The sequence below is a fragment of the Myotis nattereri genome (genome assembly GCF_964212035.1).
Source record: "Myotis nattereri genome assembly, chromosome: 6".
In the NCBI taxonomy this organism is placed as follows: domain Eukaryota; kingdom Metazoa; phylum Chordata; class Mammalia; order Chiroptera; family Vespertilionidae; genus Myotis; species Myotis nattereri.
In genome coordinates this window covers 71,157,149-71,172,943 of record NC_138081.1, presented here as the reverse complement: position 1 = coordinate 71,172,943, position 15,795 = coordinate 71,157,149, and the positions used below count along the sequence as shown (strand labels likewise).

General features: G+C 39.2%; 1 protein-coding gene across 2 annotated transcripts in view; it reads left to right on the top strand.

Moving 5' to 3' along the window:
• AIG1 (androgen induced 1) overlaps nucleotides 1-12,274 on the top strand; it is a 205,718-nt gene extending 193,444 nt beyond the window's left edge. For both annotated transcript variants that reach the window (XM_081094335.1, XM_081094336.1), the window contains 2 exons: nucleotides 4,862-5,025; nucleotides 11,597-12,274. In XM_081094335.1, coding sequence (XP_080950461.1) covers nucleotides 4,862-5,025; nucleotides 11,597-11,634 — 202 coding nt within the window. In that variant the 3' untranslated portion in view covers nucleotides 11,635-12,274. The remainder of the gene's footprint in view (nucleotides 1-4,861; nucleotides 5,026-11,596) is intronic.
• The last annotated feature ends 3,521 nt before the right edge of the window (nucleotides 12,275-15,795 follow it).

The following is a 15,795-nucleotide window of genomic DNA, read 5'->3' as shown; positions in this document are numbered from 1 at the left end:
TTGATGATTCTCTCTCATCATTGATATTTCTATGTCCCTCTCCCTCTCCCTTCCTCTCTGAAATTAATAAAATAATATATTTTAAAATAAAATAACCTTGAGAACTGACAGGTCATCAGTAGTAAAATGGGTATGTGTGTCTATCTAGGATAAATAAGGATGAGGGAGCCAGAAAAGGGAGGGATGCTGTGTCTCCTTCACTACAGCTCCTTGAGGGCGCCAGTGACCTCCACAACTTATGAACTGTGTGATAGGATGACATTTGGCCATATGGTGTAAAGAGCTACGGAGCTTGACCAGGTCAATTTGTCTTTACTTAACTATTTATCATTTATATCCATTCAGCATCCAAAGTAGATTTGTATGATACATAAAACACTTGAAATCAGAACAAATATATTTGTATGTGCAAAGTTTGTTTTCTAATTATTCTCAGTTCTCAATGCGACAGTGTTAATAAATGTGGTCTACTCTACCCTTGAACCACTTGTTCATTGGCATAAGACGCCACATTTTTCTGTCTTCCTTCCATGTCACTAGCCCATGTTTTTTTGTTTCCTTTTAAGCCTCATCCTCCTCAAACTATCCCTTAAATCTTGATTTTTTTAGGGCTCCCTCATGGACTCACTTTCTTCTTACCTTATATTCTACCTGGATGATTTCAGTCTGTTTTGGTGGCTTCCGCCACCATCTTTTTTCCAACACACCCAATATATATTGCCACAGTAGTCCTTTTTCTACAGTTCGAACCCAGGTAACTGCCTTCAGAATATCTCCCCTTGGATATCTTACAGATACTTCAAACCCAACATGTCCAAACTGAACTCGTCATCCCCTCAAACCAGCTGCCTTACAAAGCATTCCCTGTCTCAGGAAATGGCAGCATTCCCCACCCACTTAATCAAGCTAGGAATCTATGATTAATCCTTAACTCATCTCAGTTCCCTAACTGCCTAAGTCCAATCAGTCACTAAGTTCTAATTCTATTTCCAAAATCAGTGCCTTTCAAATTTATTTTACTGTGAATAAAAAAATATATAAAACTTCTTTTGCAACATGACCCAGCCAGCATGCAGGTGCATGTGTGTGTACACACACATATGCACAAGTGAAACAGAAATCTCACAAAACCATTTTATTATCATTATATTCAAGTCCTTCTGATATTTTTTATTATTTTCTTCTATTTTTTCTTACTATTCTTACTATTCTTACTTTTCTTACTATTATTACTTTTTTATATTCTTACTTTTTTTTAAGTGCTAGTAACCTGTGGGTTACTGGCCAATGTTTAACAGCCAGTTTTTCTGGAAGTAAAGGAAGGAGAACCCAAGCACAGCATTTGACAGCCCTTGGTGTAAGAACTCCCACTGTGGCTGAATTTAAGCAGCCAACCAACCAGCTTGCAACCATCCTTCCTAGAGATCCAGTAACCCACTCTCCTGACCATGTGATCTGTTTCACATTTATTCAGTACCCCTCAAAGACTTCCTGATGTCCATACCAGGATAGAGTCTGCAGTTCTTACCATGTTTTAAAAAGTCACCCACAGTGGAGGGTCTGTCTGCCCCTCATGCCCTCTCTCCCTTGACCTCAAGAAAATGTTTTCTTCTTGAATATCTGTGAGCTCTCCCTTGTTTTCAGGTTTTTTGACCTACAGTTCCATTTGGCTAGAAAGTTCTTGTCTCCCATCTTTGTTCAATTAATTCTTACTCCTCCTATCACAGCTTAAACGTAACTTGATTCATTTATTCTTTCTCCTACTATGTGACAGGCATTGTGGTAAGTATTGAAAATACAATAAGATATTTAGATACTATAAAGGGGGAGAAATATTATTCAAGTAAATATGTCATTCAAATTTAAGTACTAATAAAAGAATAGCTTTAATATAAAAGAGATTTATGGTTCTGAAAGAGTTTGTAAAATCTGATCTAATATAATAGGTCAGAGAAAATTTTCTAACTGATGACTGGTTCATTATAATAGTTGAACTAAGATATAAAGGAGAACTATAATTTAATGAGTCTAAGGGTAAGGTAGCTAACAGCATAGACAGAAAAAAAAAATGGAGCAAGTGAAAATCCACATGGCAGGAAGGAACATGGCAAAATCAAGAAACCAAATGAAAGCCAGTGTAACAAAAGCAAGGTATGATATGGGGGGATGAAACAGGCAGAAGCCATTCTATGAAGGGCACTCTAGACTTTGTTAAAAATGTGGGTCTTTAACAAAAAAAGCAATGGAAGGCCATTGACTTGTTTGAAAGGACATAATGTGTTCAGATTTCTGGTTTTAAAACTCTGGCAGATGTGAGGATGAATGGGAAGGAGATAAAAGTAGATATGGTGGAAGACAGATTAGAAACTATGACCGTACTCTAGACAGAGATGGATGATTGTAATACAAGTTATGATACTGGTGATGGAGATGCTAAACAATAAACATATTGGAGAGATGTGTGAGGTAACCTTGACAAGACAAAGTTATGGATTGAAAATGTGTGATGAAAGAAAGGGAAATAACAAGATGACTCCTGGGTTTGGGTTGCAAAACTGAATGGAGGTAGTACCATTCAGAGAGATAAAGAATAAGGAACAACAGAGGACCAGGTTTGAGGAAAACAAGCATGACATTGGCTGCAGATATATCAAGACAAGGGTATCTTTATGATGTGCAAAATGAGACGTGATGATGATTGTTGGAACAGAGGAGGGATCTGGATGGGGACATAAATTGTTGAAATTTATGTGAGTAGGTAGAAGACATGAAGCAGTGCCATGAAAAATCTCATCAACCGAGAATGCATACTATAAGAAGGTTTTAAAACCAAACCTTAAGGAAATTCAGCATTTAATGGTTTGGTAGTGAAGGGTGAACTTACAAAAAGATCCAAGGAGAACAGCACCGGAGGTAGGAAGAGAACCAGAGAACCTGATGACAGAGAGCCAGTGTGTTTTTTGTTTTGGGGGTGTGTTTTGTTGTTGTTGTTGTTGTTGTTGTTAATCCTCACCCAAGGATATTTTTTCCATTGGTTTTTAGAAACAGTAGAAGAGAGAGGGAAAGACAGAAAGAAACATCCATGTGAGAGAAACACATCAATTGGTTGCCTCCTGCACTGGCCCCAACCCCAGGGCCTGGGCCAGGGAGGAGCCTGCAACCAAGGTACATGCCCTTGTCTGGAATTGAACCAAAGACAGTTTGGTCCACTGGCTGACACTGGAGAAGTTTGCTTTTGAAGAGAAAGAGAGATAGAGAGCAGTATTTGTGAAGTTGATGGGAAATTTTTTGTTGTGCTTTACTGAAATATGTGCTTTACATATTTATCAGTTATGAAAAAAATGATTTGAAAGGAAATTGAGTACATAAGAGAAAGAAACACTGATGGTCAGTGCAAGGTTCCCCCAAAAAGCAGGAAATTATCTCTGAGCATCCAGGACATCCTACACTTAAACTTTTCTTAATACTGACTACACTAGTTATTTCCTTTTTAATATCTGTATTCCTCATTAGACGGTACTGCATGAGGACAAAAATCACCTTTGTCTCATTTACTTCTGTATCCCTAGTGTGTATCACAGCACTCAGATAGGAGGCATTAATAAATGTCAATTTTAATTGCTCGTTAAAGTGAATGACACTGGAGCTACATTTAATAAAATAGACCATCCCAGAAGTCTTGTGATACTATAACATGTGCATATGTATGTATGCACACACACACAAACACGCACAATGGTTATCATTTTTTTAGGCTAAAATTAAAACTGGTATCATTATATTAAGCAGAAGCTATTTGGGCATTAAGACAAACTGGCCTTAGATTGAGATAGAAATTGAAAGTCAACCAAGAACCAAGAAGTCTCCAGAAATAGATGAGCAAGTCCATGAGTCATTTTTGTGCAGAAAATTGAGCCTTGATTATATCAAGGAAACAAATGGTGAAAGCACATCCTGTTGGGACATGTGGATGCATCATTCACACCTATCCAGGTGAAACCCCACATAACAGGACTTCTGCATCTGAGATGGCTTGATGACCTAGTAAGTCAAGAAAATTTTTTAAAAAGAAAACCTTCATCGTTCCCTAGCCGATTTGGCTCAGCGGATAGAGCATCGGCCTGCAGACTGAAGGGTTCGGGCTCGATTCCAGTCAAGGGCATCTGCCTGGGTTGTGGCCTCGATCCCCAGTATGGGGGCCTGCAGGAGGCAGCCGATCAATGATTCTCTCTCATCATTGATGTTTTATCTCCCTCTCCCTTCCTCTCTGAAATCAATAAAAATATATATATTTTTAAAAATAGATGGGATGTGGTTATGTAAAGAAGAGATTAAGAAGATTGTACAACAGTACTTAGACAAACAACAGTTTCAAATCCCTGACTAGAACCCTTCAAGAGTCAGAAAAGACAAGGAGGAACTGAGGAACTGCCAGATTGGAGGAGAATAAGGAGTCGTGACCACCAAATGCAGCAGATAAAGGACATTAATGGGAAAACAGAAATTCCAAATAAAATCTGTCATTCAGCTAGTAGTATTGTGTACCAAGGTTCACTGCTTCATTTTACCATGGTGATACAAGATGTTACCATGCAGGGAAGTTGAGCAAAGGGCATATTGGAGCTCTCTATACCATATTTGCTACTCTTCTGTGAGTTTAAAATTCTGCGTGAAAAAAAATAAAAGAAAATAAATTACAACAGTGTTTCCAGTAGTTCCTGAGTTTCGGAAGCAAAGCTGTGACTGGCATTGCTGAAGCATGGTTGGAATGGGGGCAGGGGTCCTGTTGGTAATATCAGCAACTTTGAAATCTGACATGAGAATAAGTCCTGTCTATGTCTCCATTGCAATTCCATTGCAGGGTTTGTTGGGTGCATCATGTGACCGGGATGTGGGCGTACCCCTTCCTGGAACACATTGGCCCGGGAGCCAGAATCATCTTCTTTGGGTCTACAACCATCTTTATGAATTTTTTGTACCTGCTGGGAGAAGCCCTGAACAGCTATATCTGGGATACACAGAGAAGTAAGTATTGTTTAGGGGAGCATAAAACAAGAGAATTTCAGTCTTGAAAAGTGTGCTCAGAGACCGAAGGAAAAATTGTGCTGTAGCATGGGATCACTTAGGAAGAGTTACTTTTTTGTAATAACAATGTTAATTTAAGAGCTCCTGGCATTTACCTGAAAGGTTCATTACTCACTTTGTCTTATTAGCTAGTAAAATATCTAAATCTAAGAGAAAAGAAGCACATCTATAAATTTTATAGTGAAAAATGTAGTGTTAACAGAAAAAAATTTAGGGAGTTCACTCTGGTTAGTAAGTACTGCCTTAGCTAAAGGACCCCCAACGAAATAGATAAATTATTAAATGTAACAGGTCTCGATGAAAGCCACCCAGATCTCCACTTCTCACAGCATCCTTCCCATGGGTGCAGTAGCCTCAGAGACATCTCACCACCATTCTGCTAGACATCGAGCAGCACAGAAGGCCCAGGCCACATGATTCACCAGGGACTGTCATGTTCAAGGGCACAGTAGTCTGGGCACTAAAGGGTAACACTTCATTGCTGCAAAAAGTTTTTAACCTACGATTTGATTTGTCTTTTGTTTCTATTTATAGCAGGGCCTCCATCTTGGCAAGGCACGTAATCTTACTCAAGCTGTGCAAAACCTGTCCACAGTGTATGTAAAATAACATAAGAATGGGAAGGTGAAAAAAGCAGCAACACGGATATGTAGTGACTTGAGCCCTCACGATAATCCATCCAAAGACAAGATGACTTGGGGATTTTAGAGAGCTCTGGGCATCTCCTCTGAAATAATCACAACATTCTAGGCCTCGCCAGAAACTGATCTATGTTCCACAGACATTGAGTACCCTACTTTGTGCCAGACACTATGCCAGGAACGTGACCTAATTAGACAAATAAAACAGTCATTGCATGGTTGTCGAATTGGACTTCTTTTGTGTGTGGGTCTTGTAAGATGGTTTGTGTTGAAGTGTTAGCCAATGTTAAATGGCCCAGAAGAACTTGAGGGTTTCTTTTCTCAGCAGCTGGCTTGATTTTAATAAGTGGTCTATTAGGAAAAGTATCAAAATTTGTATTCAGTTCAGGCCACGGCTTGAGGGACCAGAAATTAATCTTTCCATAATTTTCCTTTCTGTTCAATGGGAATAGTAATCTTCCTCTACTAATTAACTTATAAAAGTATTTAGCTAACTTTCAAAATATATTAAAAAATAAAATGTAGCCTGGCCGGCGTGGCTCAGTGATTGAGTGTCAATTTATGAACCAGGAGGTCACAGTTTGATTCCCGGTCAGGGTGCATGCCTGAGTTGTGGGCTCGATCCCCAGCAGGAGGCGTGCAGGACGCAACCGATCAAAGATTCTTTCTCATCATTGATATTTCTATCTCTCTCTCTGTCTCCCTTCTTCTCTGAAATCATTAAAGATATATTTTTTTTAAATAACAGAATAAAATGTAAACAGTCTTAAGTTTTGTGAGAAAGGCCATAATTCAATTTAAGCTAGTACTCTATGTCCAATATATAGTATATGATGGGCTTGATTCTATTGGTCATTTGCCATTGTTCTACTACTTCTAAGAGAAAATGGCCTGAAAAGAAAGAGAGAAAAAAATCCAATCTATATTAATATAATACTACATTTTAGCAGCTTTGAGTGAGAAGTTAAAAATGAATAGGGCAACTAATGATTTGTTGAATCACCTGTTCAATTTAATTTGTGCCATTCTCTTCAGCAACTTGAGTTAAAGATGACTAACATTTTGTAACTCATGTCAAGTATAGGGATTTTTATCTGCATGGGACCATCTAGATAATTCCATGGGGACAGATGTTTTATGCCAAGTGGCCATCTTTTTCATATCTGAGAGGGATCACAACCTGATGGCCTCCTCCAAATCTTACCTGCCAAGAAGCTTTTTTAGGCCTACACAGTGGGACTTTTGTTTGGAACCAACATTTCAAAATTGGAAGATTTCACATCAAGGCCACATTTTTTATCTTCTCAAATATATTAAGACCTGGCAACACGGAGCCCACTGTTCTCTTCTGGCAACAATGGTTTGGACTTGAGTATCAGTTGCCTACTTTAGATGGCTGCTTAATTTTGCCTACTCCTCACTGGCCACTTTGCTGTCACATTAGCTGCCTGGTTCGGTAGGTAGATGAATCTGAAACTGCCAGTTAAAAGAAGTGTGTCCAATGTGTGTTTGTGTGCATATTGTTAGGATGAACTGAATCCAATCAAGTACAGTATTACAATTCTGAGTACGTTTACTTACACCCCAAACAAAATTCCCCAAGAAGCAGGAATACCACATTTCAGCTCCTTTCCTTTTATCCATAATGAATTTTAATGGTTCACTTGGTTATGCTTTGTTGTCCTCAACTACAAGATAAAATCACATTATTATAGAACCTTAAAACTAAAAAGATTAGAAAATCATCCTAGCCACCCCTTACCTTTTATAAAGAATCAACTGAGGCCCATAAATCTTAAGTAACCCACCAAAAAAGGTGGGTGCAGAGCCACCTCCTTCTGACGGATGTTCAATCCAGTGTTATTTCTAGTGAACCAAAAGAATGTCACCATTGGAAAATCAGACACATGAGAGTTCAGAAAGTTCTCTCAGAACCATGGACCTAGATTATGCTAAATTTACAGGTAATCATTTACTCTTTTGAAAAGAAAGTTACTCCATGTGGCTTTGTGGATATTGTATTAGTTTGCTAGGGCTGCTACAATGAAGTACCACAAATTGGAAGACTTTAACAATAGAAATGTCATGGCTCACAATTCTGGGTGCCTGAAGTCCAAAATCATGGTATTGGAGGGTTGGTTCCTTCTGAGGACTATGAGGGAAGTAATGTCCCAGGTCTCTCTACTTGGCTTGTTGATGGCCATTTCATGTTCACATGGAGTTCTCACTTATGTGTGAAGCTGTCTCCAAATTTATTTTTATAAAGACATCAGTCATATTTGATTAGGGCCCACACCGGTGACTTCATTATAACTTGGTAAAGAACCAAACACAGTCACATTCTAAAGTACTGGGAGTTAGTTTGGAGAGATACAATTTAGCCCATAACATTCTGCCTTCAGCCTCCCCCCATATTCATGTCCTTTATTCACACAAAATGCATTCCTAATAGCCCCTCAAGTCTTTCCAGACTCAACTCTTAAGTCCTAAATCTCACCTTAAATATTATCTAAATCACACGAGTATAATTGGGGGAATGATTCATCCTGAAGCAAAATTGCTCTCCAGTTATGAACCTGTGAAACCAGACAGAAAGTTATCTTCCAAAATGCAATGGCTGGACAAGCATAGAATATACACTTCCTTTCCAAAAGAAAGAAATCACAGGGTAAAAAAGGGTCATGGTTCCCAACCAAGTCGAAAAGCTGGCAGGGCAAATTCCATTCGATGTTAAGGCTTGAGAATAATCCTCTTTGGCTGAATGTTCTGTCCTCAGGACTCACCAGGCTGTGGCCCTGCATCCTTGGCCCTGGGCAGCAGCCCTACCCTCTGGAGCCAAGAAAGATCCAGCCCATGAAATGCCTTTGGAGTCGTTCCTCCTGCGTTTCATCCTGCCCGTTCATCTATGCTGGCAGTGTTTCTGCTGGTACAAAATTTTCAGAACCCCTTTGGCCTCCCATGTAATCCATGGGGGTCCAAACCATCAGGCAGAGGGTCCCCCACAGGTCTTTCCAGGCTCTGCTGAGATGATTAATTGGGTCCACAGGTCATCTGCCTAATCTCTTTAACAAGCGGTTGTCCAGCCACATCCTTGGCCTGCTCTCACACTCCAAAGTCCTGGGGATTAGGAAGGGCTTCAACTGATGACTTTGGTGGGGGACACAATTCAACCTACAACAGCTGAAATATTTCTGTACTTTAAGAATATTTCAATTCTGCCCTAGCTGGTTTGGCTCAGTGGATAGAATGTCGGCCTGCGGACTGAAGGGTCCTGAGTTCGATTCCAGTCAAGGGTATATGCCCTGGTTGCAGGCTTCATCCCCAGCAGGGGGCAGTCGATCAATGATTCTCTCTCATCACTGATGTTTCTATCTCTCTTTCTCCCTCTCCCTTCCTCTCAGAAATCAATAAAAATATTTTTTTAAAAGAATATTTCAATTCCAATGGGTCTTATTAAAGTCAAACTTCATACAACCAGAAATGAAAGTGTCTAAGGGTGAAAGGTTGAGGTGAGGAGAGAGAAAGCAGACCAAAGGACAAAGGAGGCCAGAGCCAGGCCTATGTGACAGAAACATCCACCTTTCTTCTCTCCCAGCTGCCCATCTAGCTCATGTCCCACCCAGGCCCACCCAGGCCTGCAGTGTCCCAGCCTGCCCTCTGGTTGATCCCCTCTCCCAGTCTGGGGGAGTCACAGGTGACTGAGTCTCTCAGTGTCAATCAGCTCTTCCTCTGTGTTTCCGAAAGCACCTCCTGCCTCAGCTCTGTGACAGGTTTCTTTCAACTATTTGTGTGGAAATTATACCTCTGGTTCTTCCAAATATTATTTACAGCTGTCTAATTTTTCCCTCTACCTCCAAGCTGCCAAACGAAAGTAGGTGGGGAGTCGTTTTCCCTGTCTGGGTCAGTGAACACCCCCTGTTCTCCACCCCTGCTTTTGAAGATTCCACTCTTGCTGCCAAGTCAACCCATCTGCAGGAAAACACTTAGGAGGAAACAGACTTGAAAAAGAAAAGCAAGCAGTTAGCTCCTGATAGTTTCTCCACAGGGATGAAGTGGGAACCCAAGTCGTGTGTGTAGTTTGAATGGAATCTGTGTAGTGTTTTTCTGCCTTTGCCTTGGTTACCCAACAACTAAGCCATTGCCTGCTCACCCCACAACCCTACTCCTCCTCCCTTCAGATGTCCTGACTCCTGGATTTGAAGTTTTCTTTAATATGATTCTGAAAATTACTTTGGAAAAAGTGGTACAGATCCCTGCCAGTTCCTTAGTCATGAAAACCAAACCTAAAAGAATATCTAAGGACACCTGTTCAGAGCATGTTATCCACATTGTACTGCTGCCACCCTGAACCCACAAAACACTACTAGGAGCCAGGGTGGGGGTTCTTTCCTAATGAAGCCCTATCATGGTGACCCTCTGCAGCCAGGCTTATGATTTTTTATATTGGAAGTTCCATATTTCTGTTTTCCCTCTAGGCCAGCCGACTGAGACCTCCTCTATGTTTACTGGTTATTAATTGATTCAGTAAAGATGAACTGTGCCCCTACTAGGAGGCAGACACTGTGTTATGTTCTAGGAATATAATCTGGAATGAAGCAGGTAAAAGCTCTGCCCTCAGAGAGCTTGCAGGCTATGAAAGAATACCAACAGACCCTCCAAGGCAACAGGTGGGGTGATTTTGTTCCAGCAAAAATTCTCTGAGAATTTAGTATCAGAAGAAAAATCTTTATCTAGAAAATAAGTGGGAAGCATTTGCCAGGGTTAACTTTGATTCATAAGAATGACTTGAACATTTTCATCTCTAGGAAAATGAAACACCATTAGCTATTTACCATATAGGCAATAGACAGAGATCTTACCAGTCCAGTCCATATGCATCTCAGGAAGAAAAACAGTCTAGCAGCAATAAAGAGGAAGGATCTCTTACCCTTTGAGACAGCATGGAGAGACCTGGACAGTATTACGCTAAGTGAAATAAGCCAGTCAGAGAAAGACAAGCATCACATGATCTCATTCATATATAAAATCTAATGAACAAAATAAACTGAGGAACAAAATAGATCCAGAGACATAGAAGCATAGAACAGACTGTCGAATCTCAGAGGGAAGGTGGGGGAGTGTGGGTGGGTGGGAGGAGATCAACCAAAGAACTTGTATGCAAATATGCACAACCCTCAGATACAGACAATAGGGTGGTGAAGGCCTAGGGCAGGGATGGGCTAGAAGAGTTCAAGGGGGGGTTGGGGGGACATATGTAATACTTCAAACAATAAATATTTTTTAAATAAAAATAAAAAAAATAAAAGAGAAAAAACTGTCTATGGGGCTTGGGTTGAAGAGAGGGAGAACTTGAGTTTAAGTACAGATGGTTATGAAAATAAACAGTTCTTGTGGCTGATAAGCTCTCAATGAGCTTAGAAATGTATATATTGCTTGACTCTTAACCACCTAGAGTCCTTGTCTTGGGCAGGAACAGGAATAAAATCAAAATGAAGAAGGTCTATTTGAAACTGTCAGCAGCACCTCCTATCGCTACAAGTTCCTTACAAAGCAGTCTGGTTGGGGTTTCTGAGCAAACTCCATGAGTCAAGAACTAACTTGAGTCCCTCACTCCCAGAAGCCACAAGGACTGGGTGTGTCCCGGAGATGTTTTGTCTTGATTTGAGGGAAAGGGGTGGGGAGAGAGGTCACTGAGAAAGTTTCTGAAGAAAGCAGTAAATGACTTTCCTTCTCAACTGGAGAAAAGGGGTGAGTGCAGGAGGGTGGACGAGAAATGGAGAGAGGAGAGGTGTGGTTTTTTAAAAGCCGCTTGGCAAAGCTGCTCACAGTTTAATCTGATGTTCACGTAAAGTACTTTGCCTATCTTTTAGGTATGGAAGAAGAGAAAGAGAAGCCTAAATTGGAATGAGATCGAAGTGTACAAGGAAGAGCTGGACTGAGCTGCCATGAAGACTCGTTATCCCCATTTCCCCTGGGGCACTGGCAGTACAGGAGAGGAAGCCTCACAGAACTTAGACCTCGGTGGAATGTACCCCACCTCCCCGCCCAAGGGAGGACACCTTTTATAGAGAAATAAACTATATGAGAATAGAATACAGTTGTTTCCAAAATAACTCCTCTTTGTTTGTTAACGAGCTTGTTCCAAGTTCATGATTGATGATAACATTTCCCCCCTCTTCCAGTTTCTAAAACTAAAACTGCTCATGGGATTTTAATCTGTGCAATGGTAATGCCATTAAGAATAAAATTCTGTTGTGTTTCTTGTTGAGAAATTTGTGAGAGTCAAAGGAGCAGATGTAGAGCAAGGCATTCATGTATTTGCCCTACAGGTGGCTGGAGAAAGGAACCTCGGCCCCAGCGTCAGTCTGGCAGAAATGTGGTGGATGACCCCTACTGCAATAATGTCACGATTGCCTCAAACAGGCAATGCGACCAGAAAGTACATCAATTTAGTCAAATCCATGAATGTTTTTGTATCTCATGGTTTAATCTTGTGAACTGTTTCCTAAATGCAAACTATCATTTTAATAAAGACCAAGCAATCCCTAGTCTGATGTCTGCACGGTACATCTCAAACCCTAACGACATCGTGTCTCCTTTCTTACTTTGTTTCTATTGCCTGTTGAAAGTGGGCTTACTGAGCCTGGTTCTTACAATTTGCTGATTGCAAAAATCTATATCTTTTTGATAAATCCAAAAAAGAATAATTTTTTTTTTTGGGGGGGGGGTTACTTTACAAAGTGTTTGACCATAATTATTTTTAAGTAATATTAATGCAGAATATGGAGTAGAAAACATAAAAATAAATCTTAGAGAAATATAATGAAGAAACTAATAAAAACAAAAGGAGAAACTATGTAAAGCAGTAGGAAAATAAGAGTAGAATTGATTATCACAATAACTAATCTATATAAATATAATTAAAACATGCAAACTACTAATATGTTAACTGAAAAGACAAAGAGAAAAAGACAAATATAAGCACAGACGTGAAGCAAATTTTAAACTATGAAAATATATTTTATAGCTCTATGGCAATAAATTCTTAGGACCGGAGAAATGTACAATTTTCAAGGAAAATGAATTCAATAAGAATTAAAAAGCTGAAACAGACATATTTATGGAAGATATTTTTTAATGTTTAATTAGCTATCTCCAAAAGAGAGTTGGATCCAGAGAGTTTTATGAGCAAGTTCTTGAAAACTTTCTAGTAACAATTCCCACATTATTCAAATTGTTCCAAAATTACAGAATGATGAAACACTTCCCCAATTATTTTTCAAAGTTAATATAAACAAAGCCAACATAGCAAAGAAAAAAACTTCACTTGCTTTCACTAAAATGCTGGCAACATCAATCTAACAGTACACAAATAATTTTTCAAAACTAAAAAAGGTTTATTCTAAAAATTCAAGGATGCTCCTAGCCACTGTTGCTCAGTGGATACAACACCAGCCTGTGGACCAAAGGTTCTGGGTTTGATTCCTGTCAATGGCACATACCTTGGTTGCAGGCTCCTCCCCAGACCAGGCCCTCATCAGGGCACACGAAGGAGGGAACCAACCAATGTGTTTCTCTCACATCAATGTTTCTCTTTGCCTTTCCCTCTCTCTTTCATTCTCCCTAAAAGTTAATGGGAAAATATTCTTGGGTAAGGATTAACAAAAAAATTAAAATTGAAAAATAAAAATTCAAGGATTACTTAATACTAGGATTTTTATTAAAAACCTTGTCTCAGCGCACAAAAGAAAAAAAATTTGTGATTCTTTTCACTGTTGCCCTAAGGCATTTGAAAACTTTAACATTTATAGCTGATAATACCATCAGTAATATAAAAACATCCCATATCATGAGAAGGAATAGTCATCTCAAAAACCAAAGGCATTTCCTTTTATTGTCAGAAGTAAGCTAGCCACTACACTATTATTGTTACTGTTCTGATGTGTTTGGGAATGTTAGGTCTAGCACCAGATAAGTTATATTTTGACCTGGACAGGAAAAGTTTTAGGTTTAAAAAAAAAGTGTTATGTAACTATAGAATGGATGTTATTAATGAAAAAGAAAAATGTGGTTAAAAAATAACAGGAAAGGGGCAAAACCACCGTTTAAAAGGAAACCATTTTTCCAGATGACTCTCAGAAGTGGAAACCTCAAGGAGTGGAATATTTGTAAGGAGTCTCTGGGGTAATTCTTCTGGGAACCTGTGACTCCCCATCTCCCCCAGCAAATAACACTTTCTCACTTTGTCCACCAAGCTGACACCTAAAGAAGTTGGCACCTGTGTGCTTTAGATATAAAGCTGATTCAATTGACAGTATAGTCATTTGAATTTATGCCTTACTGCTGTTTGAAATACAATTATGTGATCATACTTGGGGTTTGGTTTGGTTTTCTCATGGTGGGTCATTTTTATTTTGTTTTTAATTTAGCAGAAAAATAGGCAAGTAAAAACAAAGGGAAAATCTTGAAGAGGACGAGTAATTAAAGCATACTATGCTATTAAAACATTATAAAAATGCAATAATTAAAATAGTGCAGTATGGCTCAAGAATAGAGAGAAAAATCAACAAAATAGAAAGCAAACCCAGAAGCAGGCCTAGTGTGTGTGTGTGTGTGTGTGTGTGTGTGTGTGTGTGTGTGTGTAGGAGGGGCAAAAGTAATACAAAACAATTTGTTACATATACTCGCAAATGTAAACCTACTTTTGTCCCACCCTCTGTCTCCCACAGCCAACCTCCCACAGCTGGCCAACCTCCTGTGGACCCTCGCCCTGGCCGGCCAACCTATATAGCAAATAATAAAGGTGGCATTTATTATATAAATCAGTAAGGACATAATAAATAATTAGATGAGTGGTGCTGTAACAAATGAATAATTATTTGGTAAAAAATAAAAAAAACTAGATTGCTCCCTTATACCACACACACATACACACACCATATATAAGCTTTCAGATAGATTAAATAATGAAATGTTCCAAAAAAGCATAAAAGAATATACATAAGTAATCTTATAATAAAGATATGGAAAAAGTATGTAATATTTATGTGCAATGTATATATTAGGAAATTGAATATTATTTAGAATATATATGAGAAATTTGAATAATAAATGTGTCTGTGTGTGTGTGTGCGCACGTGTGTGTGTGTGTGTGTGTGTGTGTGTGTGTGAGGAACTTGAATCTACAGGTCTGGTAACTGACATTGTGTGCAATAATTGAGACAAAACCATCTAAGATGTGTTCAAGACAATGATAGCACAATTTTCTTAAATAAGAAACCTGGAGAACTAGGTTGGGATGGGGTTTCATGATGAACTGGACTTTGAATTTGTCTGTATGTATGTGAAGGGTTATTTCAATGTAATTGTTGGAACAGAATCTATATTTCAGATCATTGAGGAGTTATTGACATTAGCGGATGCTAAAGAAGAGGTAGCAATTACAGAATACTATTTCAAAAATAGAACTTCTACCTACAGATCGAAAGCTATGAGTATAATATGAGTCAAATGTAAAAGTTCCAGGTTGGTGAAAATTCTGGCTTAGCCTTAGATGGGAACACCCCCTACCCAGTTATAAGAATGAAGGAGAAAGAAACAAGTGTCCTTGGAAGTGGGTTTGCAGGACAAAGAACAAACTTCAGGGACTGCTTTTTGATGACTAACATTTTCACCTCAAAGAATTGACTGAAGAGAGTGAGAGAACAGATAATGGGTTGGAATTTGTAACACAACCTGAGGGCAGCATAGACTGAAAACACAGAAGGTTTTTTCAGTGGCACTGATGGCCAGAGATGTTGAAGATCATGAATTTACTTGATGATGACAAGGATGATTCAGAGATTTCCTCCCAGAGGTCTCAACAGACCAGGAAGAGTAAAGAAGTTGAAAGTTTGGTTTAGAAGAGTGCCATAAGAGAACAAGCCAGTGAGTGTCAAGTGTGGTGGGAAAGATGAATCATGGGGTCTGGAACTGAGGAGGAAAGAAAGGGGATCAATACTGGAGCACAACAAAATGATGCAGAAAGTGACAGTCTCAGTAAGGTTGAAAAATAGATGTACCAAGGAAA